Below are 26670 nucleotides of genomic sequence, written 5' to 3' on the forward strand. Positions count from 1 at the left end.
TCCATAGTGTTCTGCTTGGACATTTTTCTTGCATCATAATGATTTGTGTCCTTATTCTTGACCTGGATTCAAATCCTCTGCTAACCTTCTTATTATCTGATCTTGGGAATAATAATAAACAACTAACATTATATAATGCTTACTATGTGGCATGCATTTAATTTTTCTGGATCATAGTTTCTTATCTTTTAAACAAAGGAATGTGATCAGAAGACCTCTAATGTCCCTTCTAGCTCTTAATGATCCAATTATTTTTGTGTATAGTACCTTATACAGAGTGAACTCCAATAAAATATTTGCTGTATTGAACTGTATTTTCTGACTTCTACTTGAACCATGGAAAGAAGGATTAATGGTACAACTAAAGGTTTTTGAAGAGAAAAAGATTAATTAAAAAGATTGGGGGGGGGCAGAATAAACTTCTTTAAGAGAGCTGCCTTGCATGTGATCACAATCAAAAATATCAATAAAGGAATAGAAGAATTGTAGACAAATGTTATTGCCAACATGGGTTGCACATGATTTTGGAGTAGGAAGAATTCACACGGGAACTTTTCTAGTTCCTGTTAGATTTAGTACATTCTAGCTCAGAAACTAAGCTTTGGGAAATCTAACTTGCAAGAGAGGTAGTGTATTGTAGCAGAATGAACAGTGGAGCCTAAATCAGGAGAAATGCCTTTATATTCTGGCTCCATTGCTTACTAGCTGTATTGCCCATGGCCTGGTGACTACAATTCTCTGATCTCAAAAATTTAAAAAAAGTCTTAAAAATCTAGAGATTCACGAACCTCTGAACTATTTTATTATGTTGTACTTCTCTGAGAAATAGTCCACATGGTAGAAATGTTACATTTCTTGCCCTCACCTTCACCTCTAATTCTCAATAGCTAAGGATGGAAGACATACCTGGGGAAGTCTTCATCCTGCCATTCTTCCTTCACATCCACATTTCCCATTCGTAAGGTGGCTTCTGTGGTTCCCATGGTGATAAATCAGGGATGGAAAAAGCTTGAAACTGGTCTGAAATGGAGGATGGAAACAGGGAGAAAAGAAGAATTATTAACTTCATTTGGTATCATATCATCAGTGTCATGGCATCACAACATATTAGAGTTGGAAGAATCCTTGGAGATCATATGGTTGAATCCCTATACTTTTTGGAGAATGAAGCAGGTGCAGAGGGGCTGTTTTAGGCCTGGGATAACGTAACTAAGAAGTAATTTTTGCTACTCTTCTCTCTCCCTTATCTCTCATCTTCAGTAGGTCCTGTCATAATAGCTCTTACAATCATCTCTTCTTCTCTAGTACTGTACCCGATGCATCTATTGCAGGAGCTTACCCAAACTTCAAAGCCCAACTCAAAATATGTCCTCCTTTAGAAAGTTTTTTTCTGAATCCTCCCAGGTGTAATTATCATGGTGTATATCATGTAATATTGTACATTGTAACTGTTTTTTACTGGTGTCTTATCTCACTACTAGTCTGAGTACCATGAAGATAAGGAAAGAATCTTCTCTAGACTTTGAATTACCCTCAACATTTAGCACAGTACCTCACACGTAGTTCTGCTCACAGTAGACACAAATATTTTTAAAATGAATGAATAAAAGTTTAGAGTTGGAAGGGATATTAAATTCAAATGTTTAAGTCCTCCTATGTATAAGGCATGTCATCTGGTCCTCTTATTTTATAGATTAGGAAAGTGAGATTTTGTCCAAACAAGGATCTGAACCCAGATCTTGTGATTCCTAAACTAGTGCTATTTCTATTATATGGCTTCCTCAAGGTCATTTTATAAAACTCTTTGAGTGAATTAGACATTGGCAATCTGTGACTACCCTTTGAATGATTCCCCAAAGTACTGTTTGTTGAAGATCTATGAACTAAAATGGGAAATGGACAAGTTTATCTTAACCTCTCCCCATAAAGATCTCACAAGAAGTGCTTCAAGAATTTATCCAGTCTACTTCTCAGGCTTCCGGGAAGGCAGCTAGATGTTGTCAAAAGCATCCTAAATTTTTAGCCAAAAAAACCCTGGGCTCAACTTTTAATTTTTTATTCAGTTGGTTTTTTTTTTCAGTCATGTTCAACTCTTTGCTGATCCCATTTGGGATTTTTTTTTAGGTTTTTTGCAAGGCAAATGGGGTTATAAGTGGCTTGCCCAAGGCCACACTGCTAGGTAATTATTAAGTGTCTGAGACTGGATTTGAACCCAGGTACTCCTGACTCCAGGGCTGGTGCTTTATCCACTGCACTACCTAGCTGCCCCTTGGGATTTTCTTGATCAAGCTACTGGAACACTTTGCCATTTTCTTCTTCAGATCATTTTACAGATGAGAAAACCAAGGCAAAAAGGGTTAAGTGACTTGCCCGTGGTCACATAGTAAGAATTTGAGGCCAGTTTTGAATTCAGGAAGATAAGTCTGACTACAGGCCTTCTGCTCTATCTACTGGGCCACCTAGCTGTCACCAACTGCTTATAGTTGTTTATTAAACCTGTCCCCAATCTGAGAAGTAATGGTAGTGCTTTTTCAACTCATATTGAACTGATCAGCCACAACATACTGTACTCCATCCTTAGGATGTCATTAGTATTTTTCAAAATTGAAGGATGAACAATAACAATACTGATGATCTTGGGTAAGCCCCCTCTGGTTCTCAGTTTCTTTTTCTGTAAGATGAGTGAGTTGTCCCTTCTTATTTATGATCCTATGATAATATTTTATGTGAGAACCTCCAAGGAAAAGCTAAGCAGGTTCAAATAGACTCTGGTTAGAAAAGAGACTCAAACCTGACCTTAACCTGGTACCTTTCGAGAATCTGATCATTATTTGTGGAGGAAGTTCAGGAAGACAGTATAGTTTGCAAATGCCTCTTGCAATCTGACTATTGCTGGGAGGTGTAGGGGAGTGTAGTGGGGAGGAGGCATCAAAATAAAAATCAGTTATATTATCCTCCTTGTTCTTCTGCAGCTGTTTTTAGGGGAAGGTTTAAATAAATGAAAAATTCATTTCAAGTCATGGGGCAGTAGCCTCCATTTCAGTTTCCTTCTAGCAAACACTGTGGTTCTGTTTCTATTTCTATTCGATATAATGTCACAGGAAGAAAGTGCTAAAGCCTTCCATAAAGAAATCCTTTCAGTCTCCACATCTGAAGATGTCTTTGCTCCACAGGGACCTGTGTCCTTCCAAAACACACTGTCAATATAGAGCACAAGCAGCCACAATATACATCATGTATCTATGGGTGCATTCAGAACTCAGACTTCAGGATGCAGGAGGACAATGTGGGTGTCATGTAAGAAAGGAACATATGGCATTGAATCATTACTATATTTTAACCTCCTCCATGGATGGAGACAGGTGTTAAGGGAAGGCACACCAAATCCGGAGTTAAAAGGATCTGAGTTTGAATCTCAGGTTAGTTGTATCTTGTGAGATTTGGGGCCAGTTCCCAAACATTTTTTGACCTCAGTTTTTTTTTTTTTGTAAAATGAAGGGGTCCAACTAGATGCTTTCTAAGGTTCTCTCTGAACTCTAAGAATAGGAATAGTGATAACTAACATTTACATAGTGCTTCAAAATTTGCAAAATACTTTACATGTATATCATTTGGGCTAACATTGCAAGACAACATGGTACTCAAGAGAGAACTGAACCTGGAATTAGGAAGACCTGGGTTCAGATTATGTCACAGACAATGTGTGACCCTGAGCAAACCACTCAAGCTGCTGAGTTTTATCCTCATCTGTAAAAATGAATTAACATGGGTAAAAGGACTTTGCCAATCTCCAGTTGTTGTTGTTTACTTCAAGGATCATTTTGGGGCTCAAATGAAATTTTGGATATAACATGCTTTGGGGAACTTTAGAGAAATATCAGCTACTATTCTAAAGTCCACTTTCAGTTCAGTCTAGATTCTCAGATTTCTTTTAGGTCTGGCAACCTGTGTTTTATGTTCTAAGATTCCTCCCAGTTTTAGTATTCTGTTCTAAGGTTTCTTTCAGCTGGGACAAACTGTGATCCATCAATGAAGGCTTATTATCCCTTCTCCACTTAAGAACACACCTTATACAATGTTGACATATACCTGTTTGTTTGCTTTTCTGAATGTCCAATCATTTTGGTCTCAGTTGCCCTCTCAATACAATAACATTAGAGGAAACAGCATTAATCTTTAAGCTTCTTGGGGGAACAACCTCCTTTCATTTCTTTTTGTTTTCTCTTATTGGTTTAATGCACCTCCCCCACCCCACCCCACCCCCATCTCTATCCCCCCCCCCCACGAATACACTTTACAGTAAAGGGCTTGCAAACAGTAGGTACTTAATAACTATTGACTAATTTAATTTAAGAAGCAAATAATTATCTCTTTTGTGTTTCTATAAGGGAATCTAGTTCTTTGAAAGGCTTTCTCTCTTCCTCTCAACCCTCCCCCTCCTGGAAAAAAAAAATTATCCCCTTAAAATCCGCTTATCATGGCTTTTAAAAAGACTTCACTTGTTCCAAATAGGAAATGCATGGAGCCTGAAATATCAATGTAGGCCGCCCTTTCTGGGGAGAGGATTCAGGTACGAATCGAACCCGTAAATCCACCCCCAAATGCGGCATATCTCATTCTTTCCCATCCGTGAGGTTTAGCAAGGGACTGATGTGGGCTAAAGGCTGTGAGGAATAGCTGGCTGATGCCTGCGCTGCGAGATGCGGAGGATGCGATCCATCTTTGCCAAAGGATGCGATCCATCTTGGCCAGGGCTCCGTGGCCACCCGGGGAGAGGCAGGGGTGGAAAAATAAAAGGGCGGTAGCCAATAAACATCTCCAGATAGCTCTTTCCTTCCGCAGACCCGAAGGGCTGGAAGGTGTACTCACCGCCAGGCGATCTCTCCTCCTTAGGAGCGAACAAAGGCAAGTCCTCAAACGAACCAGCTGTGCATCCCTCCCTTTCTGCCTCGGATGGCAGCTCCCTCAGTGAGAATGGGGATGGAGGGGAGACATCCCTTCTTCTGTGGAAGGCTGGCTGGGCTCTGTCGTCCAGGAAAACCTGACGACTGAGGGGCTGCTGTTTTGTCCGCAAAACCGGGAACCTTCAATCATGTTCCCCTAATGTCACCGCTCCTGCCGCCGCTCCTTCCTTAGCCATCGCTGCCGGCCCCTGCCTTCAAGGTATTTGATTATTCCCAGCTCACTGCTGCCTGAGGCTTAGGGCTCTTAAGACAGTTAATTATGCTGCCTGCGTGTGTGTGTGTGTGTGTGTGTGTGTGTGTGTGTGTGTGTGTGTGATGTCTGATACAACAGTACATCCCCCTTCCAGTATCCATTCCTTTCTATTGGTTAGAAGAGGAGTAAATATTGCTGAAGCCTCTTCATAGGCAGAAACCGATGAAATGATTCTTGGATGGTGTATTGAGAGCTAGAACAGTAGTGCTCTTATTCTTAGAGACTATTTGGATTGAAAATGGCCTTAGGATACAGAACATTGGCAGAACAGAAAGGGAACTCAGATATGGAACACAGAATGTTAGGGTTGGAATGTATCTTGGAACACATTCATAATATCAGGAATTTAGCTGGAAGATCTAGAGCATAGAAGACAGAATGGCAGAGCTGGAATAGACCTTAGAGCATAGCAACACAGAATGGCTAGACCTAAAATGGATCACAGAGAATGTCAGATCTGGAGGAAGTCTTTGAGCAGAAAACATAGAATGTCAGAGCCAGAATGAATCTTGGAATATAGAACACAGTGATATAGAGAAATATAGATCACAGAATGTTGGATCTCAAAAGAATTTTAGAGTAGAGAATATAGAATGTCAGAGTTCAGAAAACATCTAAAACAACCTGTTAGTTTTCATAGGAGGAACTAAGGGTCCAAAGAGTGGTACTGACTTGTAAAGGTCACTCAGATTTAATTCATCAAACATTTATACTATGGTCAAAGCATTATGCTAGGTACTAGGGAAATGAAACCAAACTAAAAGCTAAACCAAAACAAGAAAAAAAGCCTTTATCTTTAAGAAGTTCATGTTCTTCTGGGGATGAGGGTGGAGAAGGAAATTACATGATCACAAATAAATATTATACAAGATAAATTGAGGAAGTCAACACTACCTGGGGAGATGAGGAAAGGGAATCAAGAAGGCTTCTCAGAAGAGGTAACATTTGAATTGAAACTTGAAGGAAATCAAGGATGCTGAGAGGCAGAGAAGATAAGGGGTGTAGAGAAATGAGGGTGATAAATGACAGAGATAGGATAAGATTTGGAAGATGAAGTGTTGAGGTTAAGAAATAGCTAATTATTAAATGAGTTAAGAGAGTTTATGTGATAACCTGAACACAGGGTTACTTATTTTGCAGGATACCATGATGCCTCCAGGTGAGGGAGAAACTGATTCCACAGGTATGCCCTCTGATAGAGATAACTTAGCTTCCCTTCCTCTTGAACTAAAGAGTGAATGCTACAAATTTCTCTGTGAGAAAAAGTTGAGTATTTCAGTAAACATTTATTAAGTGTTGATTGTATACACAGCCTTTTACTGAATGTGTGGGAGGTGGGGGGTGGGGATGAAGGAGGAGATCCAAAGTTTAGGCAAGACCAGTTCCTGCCCCTATGTAATACAAAGTCTAAAAGGGAGACATTACATACACAGTTATAAAATGATACATATTCACATCAAAGAGCTATTGCCAATGAGAGAGATCAGGGAAGTCTTCTTAGAGGAGATGGTATTTGACCTGAGCTAGTAAGATGATTAGGTATTCAACAGGTAAAGGGGAAAAAGGCAGAGAGCAAAGGCCTAGTTACAAGAGATAGCTGATGGATGATACAATGGATAGAGGGCTAGACCTGAAGCCAGGAAGACTTGAGTTCATTCAACTTCAGGCACATATTAGCTTTGTGACTCTGGAGTAAATGGAGACATTGAATAGTACCTACCTCCCAGGGTTGTTGTGAGGATGAAAATGAGAAATTTGTGCTTAGCACAGTGCCTGGCCCTATTTAAATCCTTATTCCTCTTCTTCCCACATCGAGCTCTGAATTTAGAGCTAGGGAACTTGAATTTGAATCCTGTCATTTATTGGGTGACCTTGAGCAAGATGGAACCCCCTCTGGTTTGTTTTCTCCTCTGTAAAAGGAGGGAGTTGATTGGACTAGACCGTCTCTTCTGAATCTAGAACTATGATTCTAAAATAGCTTGGATTTGAACCTGGATATTTGGTTTCCTCAATCTGTATAATCTTAAGCAAATCCTTTCCCCTTTCTGGGTCTCAGTTCCTTCATTTGCAAAATATAGGATTGGTTTATGGTGTTCATCCTTTAAAGGTTCTCTCACTCTTTTGAGAATTAAAAAGGTGTGTGTGTGTGTGTGTGTGTGTGTGTGTGTGAGAGAGAGAGAGAGAGAGAGAGAGAGAGAGAGAGAGAGAGAGAGAGAGAGAGAGAGAGCATTATTCAAGGAAAAATGGACTCAAACCAAGAAAGCACATGTTGCAAAAGGGAACTTCACAGGTCCTGGAATTCCTTTTGCTAGGGTCCTCAAGGTGTGTTCCTTAAGTACAGTATATCTTTTTTTTCCCTTAAGCTATTTGTAGAACCCAGAACTTTTGTAGAACCCTTGATTCCTGATTTAGAAGCTGACCCCGGCCATACTGACAGAAAGATGGAGAATCCATAATCTCCTGATCCTTCATAACTTTTAGATTTCTACTTAATTTCAACTTCCTGATTTTATGAACGGCCGAGAAGGTGAGACCAAAAACCTCAGTCTATCTGAACAGGTTCTGGGCTTCCTTCTCATACTGAGAGCAATGCATAATGGATTTCACTGATAAATGCATTAGGGTTATGTGGGTTATTTCAGAATCACCTTTACATTGAGATAATCTCTAGATGCTCTATAATGCTCTATAATGCTCTAAATCCTAATATCCTTTTAGGATGAGATAAGTATATAAATATACATACAAGTTACACTGAGAAAAGAGAAGTCAAAAAGAGAAAGATAGGACTCTGCATCTTATGGAGGAGTGATTTTGATCTCTCTCACATTACACACACACACACACACACACCTTTTTAATTCTCAAAAGAGTGAGACTACTTTAAAGGATGAACAACATAAACCAATCCCTACTGGGCATTTGAAATTAGGGGTGATGGTGGTTAAATTACTCATATTACTCTTCTTCACATACTCCTTGTTTCAGTCAAACTGATTGTCTCTGTGCTTCATCACAATGTCCTCTTTGCATATAATGGACCTGTCTACCCCTTATCTTTGCTTCTCGAATGCTGTGTATTTATCAAGGTTCAATTCCAATTCCACCTCCTCATTGAAGCCTTCATGAATTTTCAAACACATGTATGCTATAGAAGAGATTTCTTTAATTTTTCAATGATTTATGATTTTATCAATGTAGATGGTACCTTCAATGATACAAATTGCACCTACAACTTTAGGTGGTCTTTGAAAAGTCTAGTTACTGAAAATATATCCCTCTGCAAATCAAGCAGGGTGATGAGTCTTTCCAAACTCATCTGGTCTGGTCCTCAGACAACAGGAATTGATTTCACACCTAGATCCAAACTATAAGCCTTTCTAGCTCTGGTGGTCCTCTGACAGGCAACTGTTATATTCTATTCCCTATCTCACAGTTCCCAGATATTGGGTGGTAATGGGGAAAGGAAAGGAAAGACTCCTGATCCTGACTACCCATGGGCTAAGAGTAGAAGTACAGGAGGAGGTGGCAAGGGAGCAGTAATTGCTTTAAATATATTCTATGCTATTTGTCAGCTGATATTTTGGTGCTAAAATGATGCTTTCTATTTTAGGTAAGTTTTGTGCTCACTATGATAGGCCACCTGATAAATCTTGACTGGATCAAGTTGGATATATTTAGTGAGTGGGTGCATATATTAGGGCTAGCTAAGCTGTAACTGCTATTATATATTCTGTAATACCCTAGCTTGTGATTATCATACTCCCTTTCATAATATAGATAAGGATATATTTGTTAACTAGAGTTTTTATAACTGATATCTTCATCTTTCTTTGGTGAATGTGAATGCATTGATATGACTCGTTAGAAAATGTCTACTTCCATGCACACATATCCATGACATTTCTATGCATTTCTATTGATAACAAGGAATATTGAAGCTTTTTTCTTTCTCTCTATGATGTAGGCTAGCATTTAACTGTATAATCTCCAGAGGAAGATGTAGCTTCTTTTAATGGAGGCTCTACTGTCTTTTTACCAAAAGTACATGTTTTGAGATCTTGGAAAGAGGATAGAGTAATATTACCTAAGGGTAGCTCTCCTCCTCTCACATCCAAAACAAAAAAATAAAAAAGTAAAAAATCTCCAACAAAGGGGGCTAAGACAATTAAAAGTCAGCAAAGGTAGAATTGGAACTCAGAATTTAGGTAATTTTTTAAAACAAGGAACATGGTTTCTATCTACATTACTTTCACATATCTTCATGCTTATAAACCCATAGGTAACATCAGAAAAAAAGGATGATGAAGCAAAAGCTACAGAATCAATAAATTAGAAATTGGTTAGAAGAAAGTTTTCAAATATTTTACTTTGTCTTTAACTCTCTGAGGAATTATTACATTAGAGAATATAAAGGAGCATATAAGGATATAGACCATGAATCAGAGAATAAAATTTATGAATAAATAAGAAAGAGAATTAATGAAGAGAACAAAGCAAAGAAATTCTTAGAAAAGGGGGCAAACAAAAAATCTAAAAAAAGAAAAAGGGGCTAAAAACTCTAACAAACTAAAGAAATTAGAGGAGAAGAGAACAGGATAGATTTTGAATTTACTATTTAACTTAAAGGAGAAAAGGAAAGAAAAAAGAGAAAGAAATATATAACTAAATAAAATAATAATTTAAGAAATACCCCAAGTTTAAGGAAAGAGTTGATAAATGGGAGTGAGAATCAGAGTGGCTGGGGGAAGAGAGCCTGTGGAAATAATCAAAGTATTTTAAGTAAAAGAGAGTAGCAGAAAAAAAATTTCTATAATCTGTGGCTTCCAAGAGACACATCTAAAAAGCAGAGAAACACATAGAATCAAACTGAGCAAAACAAAGCAAAATTAGAATGAGGTGAATCCATAAAAGAAGGAATTTTAATTTTGTTCTCAGACAAATAAAAAATAAAAAATTAATAATATCAATAGAATGAGAAAGAAGCATAATGCTTAGAGGAACCATAAACAATGAATCAATATGAACACCAAATATGTAGGTACATATATATGTATATATACATATATATATATATATATATGGCATAGCTCTAAATTCATAAAGGAAAAATGAACTGAATTGAAAAAAGACAAATTGTAATTCAAGAAGAGTAATCCAAGAAGACTTTAATATTCCTTTTTCAAAGGAATTTGTTGGACAAATCCAACAAAGATAAGCAAAAGGGAAAATACAGAAACTAAACAAACTATTGGAGAAATTTAGAGCTAAAAAATGGTGCTCTTTGAATGGGATGATAAAAGAATTATACATGTTTATCACTCTTAGAAAAATAAACTATGTATTTGGGGACAGAAAAATTGAAAATAAATGTAAAAAGCAGAAATGTTAAATGTAGCCAATATAAGTTAGAGATTGAATCTGTGATTTAATTGATAATAGTATATTCTCAGGTGAGAAGGCTCCCTCTACCAGTGCAGGTCAATACTCTCTTTGAAACTTATAGTTTTAAAGATTTAAACAGAATCAAACACCTAGCACAAGGCAGATTTAGAACTTGAACTCAGGTCAGTTCTCTTGCTACCTGGTCATTCTGCTTCTTAAAAACTATGACATAATAAAAATTATAGGACCAGGTGCTATCTGACTACTACATTGCTTATTACCAAGTTCCAGGTCACTTCCAGGGTGGAGTGATTGTAGTTGCAAGGGAGAAAAAGTCCTACCAGGGTATGAGTCACAGTTCTAGAGAGGAAGGGAGTTGTAGTTGTGAGAGAGCAGGGACCTATGTGGGTTAGGACTAGAGCACAGACAAGAAATGCAATGACCACACTTTTCCCCAGATCACATCAACTTGGAACCATCAAAAACTTACATATATCTCAGAACAAGCTGTGAAAACATCAGGATGAAAAAGTCTGAGGCTTAGGACAGTGACCAATTTTACCTTTCTGAGGTAGACAGCCCAAAATCCAAAGTCAAGAATAGGATGGAAAAATGAGAAAGTAAAAACATTAACAACAATAATAAAGATGACCCTGACTATAAAAAGCCATGATAGTCACTGGGAAGCTTTAGATACAATCTCAGAAGACAACAATGTTAAAATTTTTATAAGCTAAGACTCAAAAACAAGTGTAGATTGGACACAAGCACAAAAAGAATTCCTAGAAAGCTAAACAAAGAAGTAAAAAAAGAGCAATTTTATTTTTTAGAAAAATCAAGAGTACTAGAGGAAATATTGAGAAGAAATAAGAGCAATACAAGAAAATTATGAAAAAAGAATTACTATCTTGAAAAGGAGGCACAAAAATACAGAAGAAAAAAAATGGAATTGGCCAAATTATAAAAAAAAGTATAAAATCTCACTGAAGAAAAGGAACTGAAAGCAGAATTGATCAAATGGGAAAAGAGGTGCAAAATCTCACTGAAGAAAATAATTCCTTAAAAATGAGTATTTGTGGGGTGGCTAGGTGGTATAGTGGATAAAGCACTGGCCTTGGAGTCAGGAGTACCTGGGTTCAAATCCGGTCTCAGACACTTAATAATTGCCTAGCTGTGTGGCCTTGGCCAAGCCACTTAACCCCATTTACCTTGCAAAAACTAAAAAAAAATTAGTATTTGTTGTATAGAAGCTCATGATTATTAGAAGCCATAAAAAAGAGTAAAAAATAATGAAATATAGAAAGAATGTGAAATGTCTCACTGAAAAAAGAACAGATCTGGAAAACATCAAGGAGATATAATTTAAAAATCACTGATTATCAGAAAGTCATGATAAAAAAGTCTAGACATAATATTTCAAGAAATTATAAAGGAAAATTGCCCAGATATCTCAGAACCAAAGAGAAAAATAAAAATTGAAAGAATTCACACCTCTTTGGCTGGGAGAGGAAACAGCATATATACTCAATGGGGTATAGACATCTAGAGTGGGAGGGAGAGAAGGAGGACAGGGGGAGGAGGGGGATGTGAGTGATGGAGGAGAGGATGGACCGTGGGGGCAGAGTGGTCAGATATAACACATTTTCTTATTTACTTCTTGTAAGGGGCTGGGATTGGATGGTCTGTCTGGGACCATAGGGCCAGGTGGATGCTTGGCCTAAGGGGTGGTATGTGGGCTCAGGGCCTCTTGGCCCCAGGGCCAGGGATCTGTCTGCTGTGCCACTCAGCTACCCTACAGCACATTTAAGAAGAGGGACAGAATGAAAGGAGAGAGAAAATATATTATATGGTAGTGGGGAAGCATGAATGGAGGGAGTTGTGATCAGCAATGGCAATGGTGAAAAAATATGGAAGTAGCTTTTGTGATGGACTTATCATAAAAAAATGTGATCCACCTGTGACAGAGCTGGAGGTGTTAGAACACAGACTGAAGCACGTTTATTATTATTATTATTATTATTATTATTATTATTATTATTATTGTTATTATTATTTGCGGGGGTGCAGGGCAAATAGGCTTGCCTGGGGCCACACAGCTGGGTGATTGTTGGGTGTCTGAGGCTAGATTTGGACCCGGTGTTCCTGGCTCCAGGGCTGGTGCTGCATCCACTGTGCCACCTGGCTGCATCTATTATTATTATTATTATTAATTTTAATTTTTTTCTCTTTCCTTTACTTTAGAGCTCATGCAGGTCTATATTTTTTGGGGGGAGGAGGTATTATGTTTACTCTTAAACAAGAATATTTTAGTAATGTATAAAAAATCATTTGTACAAAAATAAGAATAAATAAATTAATTAATTAATTAAAAAAAAAAAGAAATCACACCTGAAAGAGATTGCAAAATGAAGCCTCCTATAGAAATTAAAGTCAAATTCCAGAGATCCTAGGTCAAGAAGAAAATACTAAAAGTAGTCAGAAACAACTGAAATACCATGGAACCATAGTTAGGATCACACAAGATTTAGTAGATACCATATTAAAAGAACAGAGAGTTTAAAATATAATATTCCAGAAGACAAAGGAACCAGTATTACAACCAAGAATAACCCTATACAGCAAAACTGATTATAATCATTTGGGGAAAAAATAATCATTTAATGAAATAGTATATATTCTGGCATTCCTGATAAAAAAAGAAGCAGAATTTAATAGAAAATCTGATGATGTTTAAAAACAAGACTTTAAAAGGCATAAAAAGGTAAATATAAGTAAGAAATAATGAGGAACTTAATAAAGTTGACCTGTTTATATTACCAAATATGAAAATGATACACCAAACTTCCAAGAACTTTTTAATCATTAGGAGAGTTAGAAGGAATGTCCTTAGACAGAGAGCATAGGTATGAATCTGTTTGTTGGAATAATTTCAGTAAGAAAAATGAAAGACTGAGAAAGGAATGTATAGTAGGAGAAGAGGGAATAGAGTGGACGAATGGGGAAAATGTCACATAAAATGAAGACTTTTTCAATTGAGGACAAGATAGAGAGAGGAGTGGACAACACTTGAACCTCATTCTCATTTTAACTGGTTCAAAGATGGAACATTCAACACATGTTCAGTTAAGTATAGAAATCTATCTTATCCAATAGTGGGGAAGACACTAAGAAAGATGAGGGTGATAAGTGGTAAGGGCAGCAGTGATCAGAAGCAAAACAGGTGGAAAAAAAGGATAAACAGAAGAGAATATAGAAGAATGGATTAGAAACTAGAATCCAAGAGTATATTACTTGCAAGAAACAGACTTGAAATAGAAAGACACACACAGAGTTGAAATAAGGTACTGAAGCAGAATCTATTATACTCAGCTGAAATTAAAAAAGTATGAATACTGACCAAGAGGAAAGAAAATACATGACATAATAAAGTAGAAATGTCGATCATCAATTGTATTATAAATCAGTCATTATCTAAAGTATTTGTTACTGGTGGGGAAAAAAGTAGATTAATGGAACAAAATAGATAAGCAAGGAAAAGAAATCAAAAACAGTAGTTTAGTATTAGATAAATCCAATAACAGTTCCTCAGGAAAGGACACCTTTTTTTGGTAAGAACAGCTGAGGAAATTTAAAAGTAGCTTGACACAAATTAATGATAAATTTTGCAGGTTATATCAAAATAAACTACAAATGGATATGTGTTCCAAATATAAATTATATTCATAGTATTAAAAATAATTACAAGAGAACAAGATGAAGTACCTTTCATAGCTATGGGTAGTGGGATTTCTTAACTAAGCAAGTTACACAAAATATCGTGAAAGACAAAATATGGCTATAAAAATTTTAAAAACTTGAATAAAATCAATGAAGATAAATGGTGGCATAGGAAGTATTTGCTTCTTATAGGTCTTATACATGCAGGTCATGGAAATAGCAGATAGAATGTTGTTGTAGGCAGGAGTAGGATGTAAATATTTAACAATTGGGCTCTTTCACATATTTTTAATTTGCATTAATACTTCCTAAAGTCTAGAAATCAACAAATCAATAAATCAAGCCCTAATTTGTACTGATTATCAATTTCTGAGCTGTCAGTCTCACATTGAAAATTAATAATCGGGGCGGCTAGGTGGCGCAGTGGATAAAGCACCGGCCTTGGAGTCAGGAGTACCTGGGTTCAAATCCGGTCTCAGACACTTAATTACCTAGCTGTGTGACCTTGGGCAAGCCACTTAAGTCCATTTGCCTTGCAAAAAACTAAAACTTGCAGCTAGGTGGTGCAATAGACAGAGTATCAGCCCTAGAGTCAGGAGGACCTGAGTTCAAATTTGACCCCAGACTTAATAACTGCCTAGCTGTGTGACCTTGTGTAAGTTATTTAACCCCTTAAGTGAATAAAAGGCACTTAAGTGCCTTAAGTGAACAAAAATTAAAAAAAGAAAATTAATAATCTAGTCCTTGGAAAGCCAGAGAGTTGGATTTAGCATACTTAGATTTAGATTTTGTGTAAGAATGTAGTGAGAATATGAGGAATTAAAGAAATTAGGAGCATTTGTTTGAGCTATTTCAAAATGAGATAAACAGAAAACAATACACATAGTGACTATAATAATGTAAAAAAAAAGCTCTAAAAAGAAGTCAAGTGAGTGAAGTCAGTAAGTGAAAACATCAATGAAGCAACCAGAAAAAAGATAATGAAGTGCACCTGTGGGGGAATATGATGAAAGGATATTGTATACGTTGTCAGATACAATCACATTATTGGATGTTTTTGCTTTGTTGCAAGTGAGTGTTCAATCTGGGGATATATATATATATATATATATATATATATGTATATGTACATATATATATATGTATATATAAATTGACTGATAGAAAGACAAAAGAAATCATTAAAACATTAGGAAAATTAACCATTCCTTAAAGCCATTCCCTATTGGCAGTGCTCAAAGCAATCTGGAGAAAAAGAAAACTCATTAGAATATGCTGTTAGATTTGAATAATGTTCTACATTTTTAATTAAAAAAATGAAGTTGATAAATATTTTTCCATCTTTTTAAAAAAAACTACCATACTCCTAATTAGCTTCTTGTTATATAATTTACTGTTGAATTTCCCTTCATTCCCCCCACCCCAGCACCCCAAGGACCCTCAGCAAAATTTATATTCTTTTCCCTGATGTAAATTATAGGTTAATTAAATTCAATGATATAAAGAAGATTTAAAAAAAAGAATACCTTGTTATGAGTTTAATTTCTCCTAATAGTTTAATCCCCTGCTTATCCATATAATTTGTTATTGATCATTATTTTTATCTATATCCTTAAACTTCTGAGAGTTTTTTTTTTAAATTAGGATAATGCTTAACATACTCAAATGAAATGCTTTTTTTGGTACTATCTTAGTTCCTATGTTCCTATAGATAATGATCCCCAAAATGGGATACATACAATCCAGAAAGTACATAAAAAGATTCACTATAAGACTGAGAGAAAATGATAGCACTTTTACTTATTTTTCATCTGAAAAAATTAGAAATTAAACTTTACTAATACATATGTATATATGCATATATAATTAGATATGCATATATATACTTAGATATGCATATATATGAAATATCAACCTATATTTGACATTTGCCCAGTATCAGTCTATATGTCATATAGTCACATGTGATATATGGTATTGGATTATGAGGGAAAAATTTCACAAGGAATGGTGAACAGTGGTATCCCCACCTATTGAACCATTTTCAGCATCTTATGATGCATTGCAATTTATGTATGCATAATTAAATGGATTCATGGAACACACTAATTAGTTTAGTTACCTAGCATGGAACAGGCTGAAAGTGCCAAGCTGATTTCCTGCTCCTAGTAATAATAAGTGAAAGCAACAAATGATTTCATGAGATCTGATGAGGAGTTGAATGAAAAATGTGTGATGATCATGATTATTTGAAATGTGGATTTATAGTTATTGTTCTTCAATCACAACAAACCCTGTCCTACATGCACATTATTTCAGGGGTTTGTTATCTAATGATTTTATGAAGCCACAGTGATCACAGTGACATTTAAAAACCTAAGCCTTATTGCTGAAAAGGATGCAAAAGAATGACTATAAAAACTATTTCTACATTAAAAAATTAGAAACAAAATTTTCTAGCCTGTTTAAAAAAATCTTCCAAATAAAGAAATCTTTGCACAATTTGAGTATTGAAAAAGAGAATTGTGGTTTTAAGCTCAAGCAGAGATGCACTTCTTCCATTTGGATCCTTTCATATCTTTTCAGCTCTGACAACTGTGCATTCAAATAGACCCATGATCCAATTGATTTGGAAGTCCCTTTCATCCACTCCATTAGAGTTTTAGTGGAGTTCTTTGGCCATCTATGACACTCCTTGCTACTGCCATGTAACCAGCCATTTTCTCTTCCTGTCATATAATTATTTGATGACATCTTTTATTCTTGTTCCTCAGTTCTTTGTTGATTATATGTTATAGCCTATTTTACCAACTATCTCCTTTTCCATTCATCTCTGTGTGAACCATAGTTAGTTCTTGGGGAGTTGCTCTTTGCCTCAATCAATCAGTCAATTAACAAATATTTGTTAAGTGCCTACTATGTGTTAGACATTGTGCTAAGAATTAGTAAAATGTTAGCCATCAAAACCAAGAATTGAAATAAACTTAACTTAGAACCAGATCTTGGAATCATTGTACTGCAAAATGTAAAATCAAGATTTCAAGAAATAATGAAACATAATAAGTTACATTGTTCTCATTCAGTCATTCAAGTAATCAACTATTAAGCACCTTCTACATGTTGGGCATTATGGATACAAAAACAAGGAATAAAATAATCTTTATTTGCAATGATTTTACATTTTGTTGGCACAGTTAACAAGGAATTATAAAAATATGACAAATATAAAGGTAATAAATACAGCTACAAGTACATATACACCTAAAATAGTTGAATACAAAATAGATTGGAATGTACTAACAGTTGGGAGGTTCAGAAAAGCTGAAGATAGTATTTTAGCTGCATCTTAAAGGAAGGGGAGGATTCTATTAGGCACAGGTAAGGAAGTAGTGAATTCTAGACCTAGGGTGGTAGATGGAATTCTAAACCTGTTGATAAGAAGCAGAGAGAAGACCAGTTTGACTGTATTTAAGTGTGCAAATCAAAGAATAATAATGAGGTTGAAAAGGTAGGTTGGGGTGAGGTTGTATAGGACTTTAAAAGCTAAAAAAGAAGAATTTATATTCTATACTGGATGTAATGGGAGGCTCCTGGGTTGGTTGAAAATGGGCAAATCTGTTCTTAAGAAAATTACTTTGGCAACTCCATGTAAAATGGGCTAGAATTGTGAAAGATTTGAGGCAGGGAGAACAATTAAGAGACTTGCACTAATCAAGTTGAGAGGTGATAATCAAAGTGGTGTTTGAGCCAGTAGAGAGAATGTACCAGAGGCAAGAAATTTTGTCAAGGTAGAAATGATAAGATTTCATTAAAAATATATTTCTTTATTAATAGTGAGTGGGAATATTCCTAGGGAAAGTTCTTGTTCTGTTTTTCAATTATTTTCTAAACTCTCTCTTCCCTAATCTCAAATAATATCAATTTAATTGCTATTAGGGAGGGTCATAAAATTAAGTTTTGATCATTCATTCAACTGATTAACACTTCATTCAGCACCTGTTTTTGTGCCAGGAAACTAAGAGTTGCTTGAAGTATAAGTTCCAAAAAATGAGACAATCGTTATTTTTTTTTAGGTTTTTTTTTTTCAGTAAGGCAATGGGGTTAAGTGGCTTGCCCAAGGCCACACAGCTAGGTAATTATTAAGTGTCTGAGGTCACATTTGAACTCAGGTACTCCTGACTCCAGGGCCAGTGCTCCATCCACTGTACACCTAGCCACCCTGGCAATCATTATTCTTGAGTAACTTCCTTCCTTCCTTCCTTCCTTTTGCTTTCCTTCCTTTTCTTCCTTCCTCCTTCCCTCCATCCTTCCCTCCCTCTCTCCCTCCCTACTTTTTTCCTTCCTTCCTTCCTTCCATCCTTTTTTCTTTCTTTTGCCTTCCTTCCTTCTTTCTTTCTTTTTCTTTCTTCCTTCCTCCTTCCCTCCCTCCCTCTCTCCCTCTCTCCCTCCCTCCCTCCCTCCTTCCTTCCTTCCTTCCTTCCTCCCTCCCTCCCTTCCTTTCCTTCTTTCTGGAAACATTTCTAATGAATCATTATTGTCAGTAGTTTTGAGTCAAAGTCTTGTAAGATCTAGGGAAGCAGTTTATAATAACACTATTAAAATGTCAAGTTTCTTTAGATCAAGGTCTGTGGTATACTCATATTTATATTCACTAGCATAGGTTAGTGCCTTACATCTGTCAGGTGCTTGAGAAAGCATTTAATCAATTTGTGTTTAACTCATTAGAGGGGAGTTTTGGCCCATACTGTAGATAGTATGACAAGGAATCATGGATAAGGAGAATTTTTGAATTGGAAGGAACTAAGAAGTTATATAAGCTTGTTCCCTTATTATTCAAATAAGGAAATAGAGGCCCACAGGGATTAAGTGCTTTGTTCTTTGTCATGAAGCTAGTGGGTACCCGAGCCCCTAAGCAATAGTAGGATGGGTATGAAGCTATGAGAATCAGTTGAGGTCTTCTTATAAACCTAGTTAACAGTCTAGTTAATACATATTTATTAAATTCCTATTATCTTTCAGGCACTCTGTTAAGCACTGAAGACACACAAAAAGATGAAAGACAAACATTTTTGGGGGGCTCACAGTCTAATAAGGAAGACAACACATAAATCATTGTGTACAAACAAGATATAGAGAAGCTGATTTGACATAGTCAACAGAAGGAAGAGATCTGTAATAGTGGGATAAGAAAAGGCTCTGATGCAGTATAGTGGTGTCTGTGTAATATTTTTTTATTATACAGAATAAGCTATGTCCCCAAATACACACCATTTGGAAGATTATATTGCAATAGCTGCCCACAGGGCAGAGCCCATTATCTAATTAAAAGGACAAACACAGCTTTAGGTAGGCAGTGTGCCATTACCCAATTGTAGTTCAGCCAGGACATGGCAGGAGACTACACTGCCAGACCTGCCAGATGACAACCACAAGTGGTCAGAACAATTGCCTTGGAAGAAGGCCATCTACTAAGTCAATGACATAACTTCATTCAGCACCTATGGTTTCACATGATTTATAGTCCAAGTATGAAGCAGATCTATTCTTGCTTAATTTGGAAGTGGAGATAGGGAAAAAGAAAGCTAAATCATTGTGTCCGTATAAAACTCGTGGAATAGTCACTCTGGTGAAATAAAAGGAAGGAGGGACAGTGCTTTCAACATAATAGAAAGAGCTCTATATTTGGAGTTGAAAGATTTGGGTTCAAATCCTCCTTTTGACCATTAAAATCAGTATGGTCCTGGATAAAGTCAGTTTCCTTCTTTGGACCACTTATCTCATTTGGATGCTCTTGAGACTGGGCTAAAAGATCTTTCACAGTTTAGAGATTCATTGTGTCTCAAGAGTTGGAGAAAAAACAGAGACGTCATCTTGTTTAACTTGTAGTTAGAGTTTTCTGATAAAATAGGATTTTTAAAGGGGAGTTAGTTGCTTTAGTAGATAGAATGCTGACCTGAAATCAGGAAGATCTAAGTTCAAATTCAATCTCAGATACTTACTAGCAGTGTGACCTATTTTAACCTTTTTGCTTTGGTTTCCTCATCTGTAAAATGAGGTGGAGAAAGAAATGGTGAAACACTACAGTTGTTTTGCCAAGAAAATCCCAAATGGGATTATGAAGAGTGAGATATGATTTTAAAATCTCTTTCAAGTTGGAGAGAATAGTATAGGGTAGCAAAGGTTGGCAAATTGCCTTCTATGGGGGGTGGGGGGAGGGGAGTTTTGGCCCATACTGTAGATAGTATGACAAGGAATCATGGATAAGGAGAATTTTTGAATTGGAAGGAACTAAGAAGTTATATAAGATTATATAAAAATTGTAAAACTCAAAAAAACTAATTTGAATTAAGCACTGTATGAAAATCTTTTCTGAAACATTTCTGGGCAAAATGTGGCAAAACTAACCTAATATACTGGTAACAAATGTGAAACAATGGCACAAAGGCAACAAGCACAAAAAAGCGGGAAATGTAAGTAAAAAAATCTACAACCACTATACATGATGCTCCCAGTCTTTAGACCCCAAATTTTTCAGAAAAGGGTATGTTTTATACATGGGGAAATATGATACTTGCCTTCTCAAGGAATGAGAAGAAGCAGGATGGAGAAAATTTGGAATTCAAAATGTTTAAAAATGGTTGTTAAAATTTTCTTACATGCAATTGAGAAATGTTTAGCAAAATAAATAATTTTTAAAATGTAAAAATGATTCTTAGCTCAATGGTGGCTCAAAAACTAATTTTTATTATATTGGCTTGGTCATATTGAATGATTTCTTGGATAAATTTCTTAAAATAAACATGAATTGAGCATTGGGTCTAGAGTTAGAAAGACCTCAATTCAAATCTAGTCTGAGATACTTACTAGCTCCATGATCCTCTGCAAATTTTAGTTTCCTAATCTATGAAATGAGGGTAATAATAGCATCTAGCGCAGAGTTGTTCTGAGGATCAAATAAACTAATAGATGTAAATTGTTTAGCACAGGGAATATTTGGCACATACTAGATGGTATAATTTGAAATTTTGTACTGCTAGGCCCTTTTCTTTCACTTTTTTCATTGACCCCTTTATATTCTTGACTTTTTGTTCTTTCAGAGGAATTATTTTTTCTAGTTGTATAAAACAACTATTTTATAGTTTAATTGGTATGCCAGTGGATAGAGCACCAGCCCTGGAGTCAGGAGGACTGGAATCAAATTACCTAGCTGTGTGACCTTGGGCAAGTCACTTAACCCTGATTGCCTCAAATTCAGGGCCATCTCTAGTTGTCTGGATTCATATCTGGCCACTTGATCCAGATGACTCCAGAGAAGAAAGTGAGGTTGGTCACTTAGCACAGCACCTCCCTCACTCAAATCCAATGCATTTGCTTGTCATGGCCTCACCTCTCTGATGGCATCTTCTTCAAGAACAAAGGACAAAACATCAATATTGCTGTTACTATTTACAAAGTTCTGCTTACCTCACTTTGCATCTGTTCATATGTCTTTCCAGGTTTTTTTGGGAAAAAAATCATTTCTGATAACACAATACCATAATATTCCTTCATAATTATATACCTCCACTAGTTCAACCATTCCCAATTGAATATTCTCTCCATTTCCAATTCTTTGCCATAATAAAAAAGAGATGCTCATGAATATTCTTGTGCATATAGGTTCTTTTCCTTTGATTTCTTTGGAATAGAGATCTAACAATTGAATTGTTCTACAGCCCAGTGGGCACAAGCTTCAAATTATTCTCAGGAATGATTGGATTGGCTCATAAATCTACCCACAGTGCATTAATGTTACATATCTTCCCAAATCTTTCTACATTTGCCATTTTCTTTTTTTCCTGTCATATTGGTCAGTTTGATAGGGATGAGGTCCATTAACTCGTAATTGTTTTAATTTAATCAATATTGATTTTAAGCATTTGTATATATTATTGATATCTTTGATTTCTTCTTCTGAAAATTGCCCTTTCATATCAAGAACAATATTGGTTTTGTAGCACTGCATTACAAAATGGGAGGGTGCAAGAGGAGGACAGAAAATCAGGGCAATAGAGGTGAATGTGGGTGTGTCCAGATCAATATATTGTAGTTCCACAAAAACTGATTGATTTATCACTATAATTCCTTGGGTCTTCCTCTCCATTTTTACCTCTACCTGATTTCTGCCTTCATTCCTGTTGCCTTGTGTACACTTAGAAAAAAAATCTCTCTTACTGAGGTTTCTGCTGCTGTTGCTGCTTTTGTTGTTGTTTAGTCATTTTTTTCAGTCATATTCAAGTATATGCCCAGGTACAGAATAGTCTTAGGGCTATTCAAATTCTCTTTCTGTTATATTTGGAGATCTTTTTTCTAGTCACTTGCAGAACTTATTGTTTCTGAATTGAATTGTTAAATTTAACCACCATATATCTTTTTTTTTTTTTGATTTTTGCAAGGCAATGGGGTTAAGTGGCTTTCCCAAGGCCACGCTGCTAGGTAATTATTAAGTGTCTGAGGCTGGATTTGAACTCAGGTAACTCCTGACTCCAGGACCATGCTCTATCCACTGCGCCACCTAGCGGCCCCATCCACCATATATCTTTGAATATGCAGATTTGATTTTTTTTTTCCTACTAGTGATCTATGAATTTTAAACCGATAGTTCATTTTCATTGTTAAGAAGTTCTGGTCAATTCTCTTCTATTATTTCTTGAATTATTGTGTTCAGGTTTTTTGACTACTGATCTTCTTCGAGTCCCATAATCCTTAGGTTGTCTCTATGGATTCCATCTTTGAGATTAGTATATTTTAATTCAATAGAGAACAAATTTTCTTTTAATGTTGTTGTTTTTTGCTATTCTTCTTCTATATTGTACTTTACTTATATGTATTCTACATTTCCAATCCATTTTTTTGCTTTTGTTTCTTTGATGAGATTTGTGGTCTCAGATTAGTTTTTCTATTCTACCAGTTTTTTTTTCTATCTAGATCATAAATTCTGCTTTCATAATCCTCATTTCTCTTTTAAAGCACTAAGGAACACTATCTTGTGGTTCTACATTCTCTTTAAATTCACCAGAGTCCTGTGTCTCATCAAATGTTGAATCATTTTCCTTTGTTTTGCAGTATTTTTTCTGGAAACCATATTTCTTCTGCTTATCAATGTTATTAATGTTTTACAGATTTGTGTTTATTTAGGAGATCTTTGGTTGTTTTTAGTCTTTTTTTCTTATTTCCTTTGATTGCTCACTTTCTTGAATACCTCTCTGATGATTTCCCTGAAGGCTGTGCCATAAAGTCAATTCATAGCTTACCAGCCTAGGGTTCTTCCCTAAGTGACTTTTCGAGCAGCTGGGTGATGGGCTTTTCCCCTCAGGCTTAGTGGAGTGGTACACAGAATACTCCCTTCCGTAATAGTCCTTTCCTCTACCCACATGGTGTTCTTTCCTTTTCCTTTTGCTCCTTACCTCTCTGGTTTAGAAGTTCAAAGCATGGCTACCCTGGTGCCATTGTTGTCAGAGGTGATTGTTGTCTTTTGGAGTTTGTGTCACTGAGATTTTGGAATCAGGTGAAATATAGTGTTGAACTCTATTTCAAGACCAGATAAATATCTTGCCCTTTTCCTGAAGAGATCTTTTGTAGCATAGAATGCTGCTACTGCCATTGGCTACCAAGGCCTCAGGAAATTTCCAAAGTCTAGAACCCAGATCTCTGGGACATTGGAAATGGGGGTGGTGGTGGTATGGGGCTGGATTTGGTGAACCTACTTTTTTTACCTTAATACTCCTGAATTTAGAGAGCGAGACCACAAATATCACCACATTACTTCACCATTACCACATATTACTTCAAGAAAGGGATTTACTGACCTCATAGACTCCACTGGTAGAAAGTCCTCTAGAAGGTCTTACCACCAAAGGACTCTGTGCTATAGTAACAATGTCCTAATCCCTTCCTCTGCAAGTTAGGTTAGTTTTGCCTTAAAAGACTTTGATTGACTCAAGAGACTAATTGTCACCTCCTTATCACCTGGTTACAAAGCATCCTCTCTCAGATGCTTGGATGGTGGTGCATCAAGATAGATGCTTCACTCAACTGAGTTGACTCAAGGGGTTCTCAATGCTAATTCTTGTTGAGTATCCTGATATAGGTCAGTCAAAGTTCTTCTTTTAACTGTTGAATGACATAGGTATCTCATTCGTTTCAAAAGTAATTTAGGTTTATTGGAGCACTTGTCTTTGGCAGACCCAGTTCAGACTAATTATTTGTATTTGCTGAGGGTATAACTTGAAAGAATTTGCCTTTCCTTTCTGTTTCCTGCAGAGATCTTTTGGGCAGAAGAAAAGGATTCAAAGGAGGCTGATGGAAGAATTCTGAGATTCTGGTCTTGGAAAAGGATTACTTTTCCATCTGGAGGTCACAATGTTTCTTCTGGAAACAGGTCCTGGAACAGTATGTCAAACTAAAAGTATATTTTGTATTGTTCTCCTATTTGAACCTCTTGAGATGAAATGACCATGCAGGGGGAGGGGATGGGATAGCGGTTCTGACTTCAAGATATGAGTAGAAATAATGATTGAAGAGTGATGCAGACAGTGCATCATTACAGTGACCAGCAGATTCTAAGCCACTATCCGCACTGTCCAAACTAAGTGAATAACCTGCAAATATTATAAATCTTGTAGGTGGTGAGCTGGATGGAGCTTTATTTCTCTATACTTTAATCTATGAGCTTGAGATAGGAAATTGCACACTCAGAGAACATTTACAACTGTATTAGAAACTTAAGAGCAGAATAGGCACAAAAGGGAGGGTATATATTTCTTTTGCATTTTAATTCCATATTTTAGAAACTAGATGATCACAACATATTTAAGTCTCTGAATGTATAGGCGCCAAGAGACCTGAGAAGGTAAAATATTCCACAGAATATTCCAAAGAACTGTAAATATACAGTATAGATTCTATTTTTTAATATTTGAATGATATTTCATCTTTTATATTAGAACAGAACCTGAGGGGGAAATGATGAATTTAGCAAGATGCCAGGATGGGGGGGGGAAAAGGGGGAATGAGCTGGATTTATTTTTATTATCAGTTTGTCAATGTTCAGGTCTGAATGATGTAGAATAACACCTTGTATAGGGTCTGATCTAAGTTACTCACTGTGCTCAGAAAATTCAAAAACCTTGACTAGATTTTTATATTTCTTCCCAGATGAGCTTGTATTCCTGGTGAGCCACTCTATCGCTGTATGTGTATTCTCCCCATGCATTAGGCCGGGTGATTGATTTAATTTATCACATACAGGGACTATAGTAAGAAGGCCACATATGTTCATAATCACATATACCAATGATATATCTATTTATCATGAATATATTTGAATATATTTTAAGGGTTTTTTTTTTTTTTTTTTTGCAAGGCATTGGGGTTAAGGGGCTTGCCCAAGGCCATACAGCTAGGTCATCATTATTAAGTGTCTGAGGCCGGATTTGAACTCTGGTACTCCTGACTCCAGGGCCAGTGCCCTATCCACTGCACCACCTAGCCGCCCCTGAGTATAGTATATTAATTGATGGAGTATAGATATATAATATATAGATGAGCTAATACAGATATTAATAGATATATAAATCTATATACAAATGAGTGAGCACTACATCCAACCTTTTGGGGCCTGGCCTTCCATCCTCCGCTCCGGGGGCACAGTCCTTTCCCCGGGCTTCCTTGGGGGCTCTTCTCACAGCCTGCCCGGCGGACGTCCGGGGAAGCTTTGGCGCTGACGGCGGGCACTGCCAATGGGCCCCTGGGAGCGAGCAAGGTCTCAGTTCCCGGGGGGCCCCAAAGGGAGGCGAGGGAGGGGTTGGAGTCGAAGGGCCCCGTGATGGGGGGTCTGTAAAGGAGCCCGGGGAGGGGTGAGGAAGGTGCGAGGGGCCCCGGCCGGGGGGGGGGGGGGATCCGGGGCCGGCCGGGCTGTCCTCGAGCGAGCGGCGGGCGCGTGGCGGGAAGGCGCGGGCGCATGCGCGGGGGCGCGGGGGTCACGTGCCGAGCGCCCCTTTCTCCCGCTCTCCTCCCCCTCTCGGGCCGGCGGGGTTCGCTGAAGACGCCAAGATGGCGGCGAGCAACTATTACGGTTTCGCGCCCGGTGCCGGCCCGCAGTACAGGTACCTCCCCGCCCCGCCGCCCCTTCTCCCCGCGCCCCTCCGGGGGGAGCGGCCTTCTCCAGGCCCGGCCTCCTGCGTCCCCGAGTCCCGGCTCCTCGGGATGGAGCCGGCCCGGGACCGTGGCGTGTGGCGGGGGGGAGCTGGAGGCGGCGCGCGGGGCCCGGGGAGGCCGAGGCGTTGCCCGGCCCGGTCCCCGCCGTTCCGG

The 26670-nt window shown here is 37.3% G+C and overlaps 2 protein-coding genes across 5 annotated transcripts in view; one reads left to right on the forward strand and one right to left on the reverse strand.

Annotated features, from left to right (window-relative positions):
- Window positions 1-26670, reverse strand: part of ATCAY (ATCAY kinesin light chain interacting caytaxin) — a 78522-nt gene that overhangs the window by 51803 nt on the left and 49 nt on the right. Inside the window, exons 1-2 of one of the 2 annotated variants that reach the window (XM_074204048.1) lie at window positions 25969-26670; window positions 907-1020 (exon numbers count right to left, since the gene is read on the reverse strand). The exon at window positions 25969-26670 is cut by the window's right edge and continues 49 nt beyond it. In XM_074204048.1, coding sequence (XP_074060149.1) covers window positions 907-983 — 77 coding nt within the window. In that variant the 5' untranslated portion in view covers window positions 984-1020; window positions 25969-26670. Of the gene's footprint in view, window positions 1-906; window positions 1021-4869; window positions 5556-25968 lie in introns of those variants that run through there. The other variant, XM_074204049.1, reaches the window with a different exon arrangement.
- Window positions 26348-26670, forward strand: part of ZFR2 (zinc finger RNA binding protein 2) — a 144498-nt gene continuing 144175 nt past the window's right edge. For 2 of the 3 annotated variants that reach the window (XM_074204047.1, XM_074204045.1), the window contains exon 1: window positions 26348-26465. In XM_074204047.1, the coding sequence (XP_074060148.1) occupies window positions 26413-26465 (53 nt within the window). In that variant the 5' untranslated portion in view covers window positions 26348-26412. The remainder of the gene's footprint in view (window positions 26466-26670) is intronic. The other variant, XR_012471988.1, reaches the window with a different exon arrangement.

Source organism: Macrotis lagotis, chromosome X (genome assembly GCF_037893015.1).
Source record: "Macrotis lagotis isolate mMagLag1 chromosome X, bilby.v1.9.chrom.fasta, whole genome shotgun sequence".
NCBI lineage: Eukaryota > Metazoa > Chordata > Mammalia > Peramelemorphia > Peramelidae > Macrotis > Macrotis lagotis.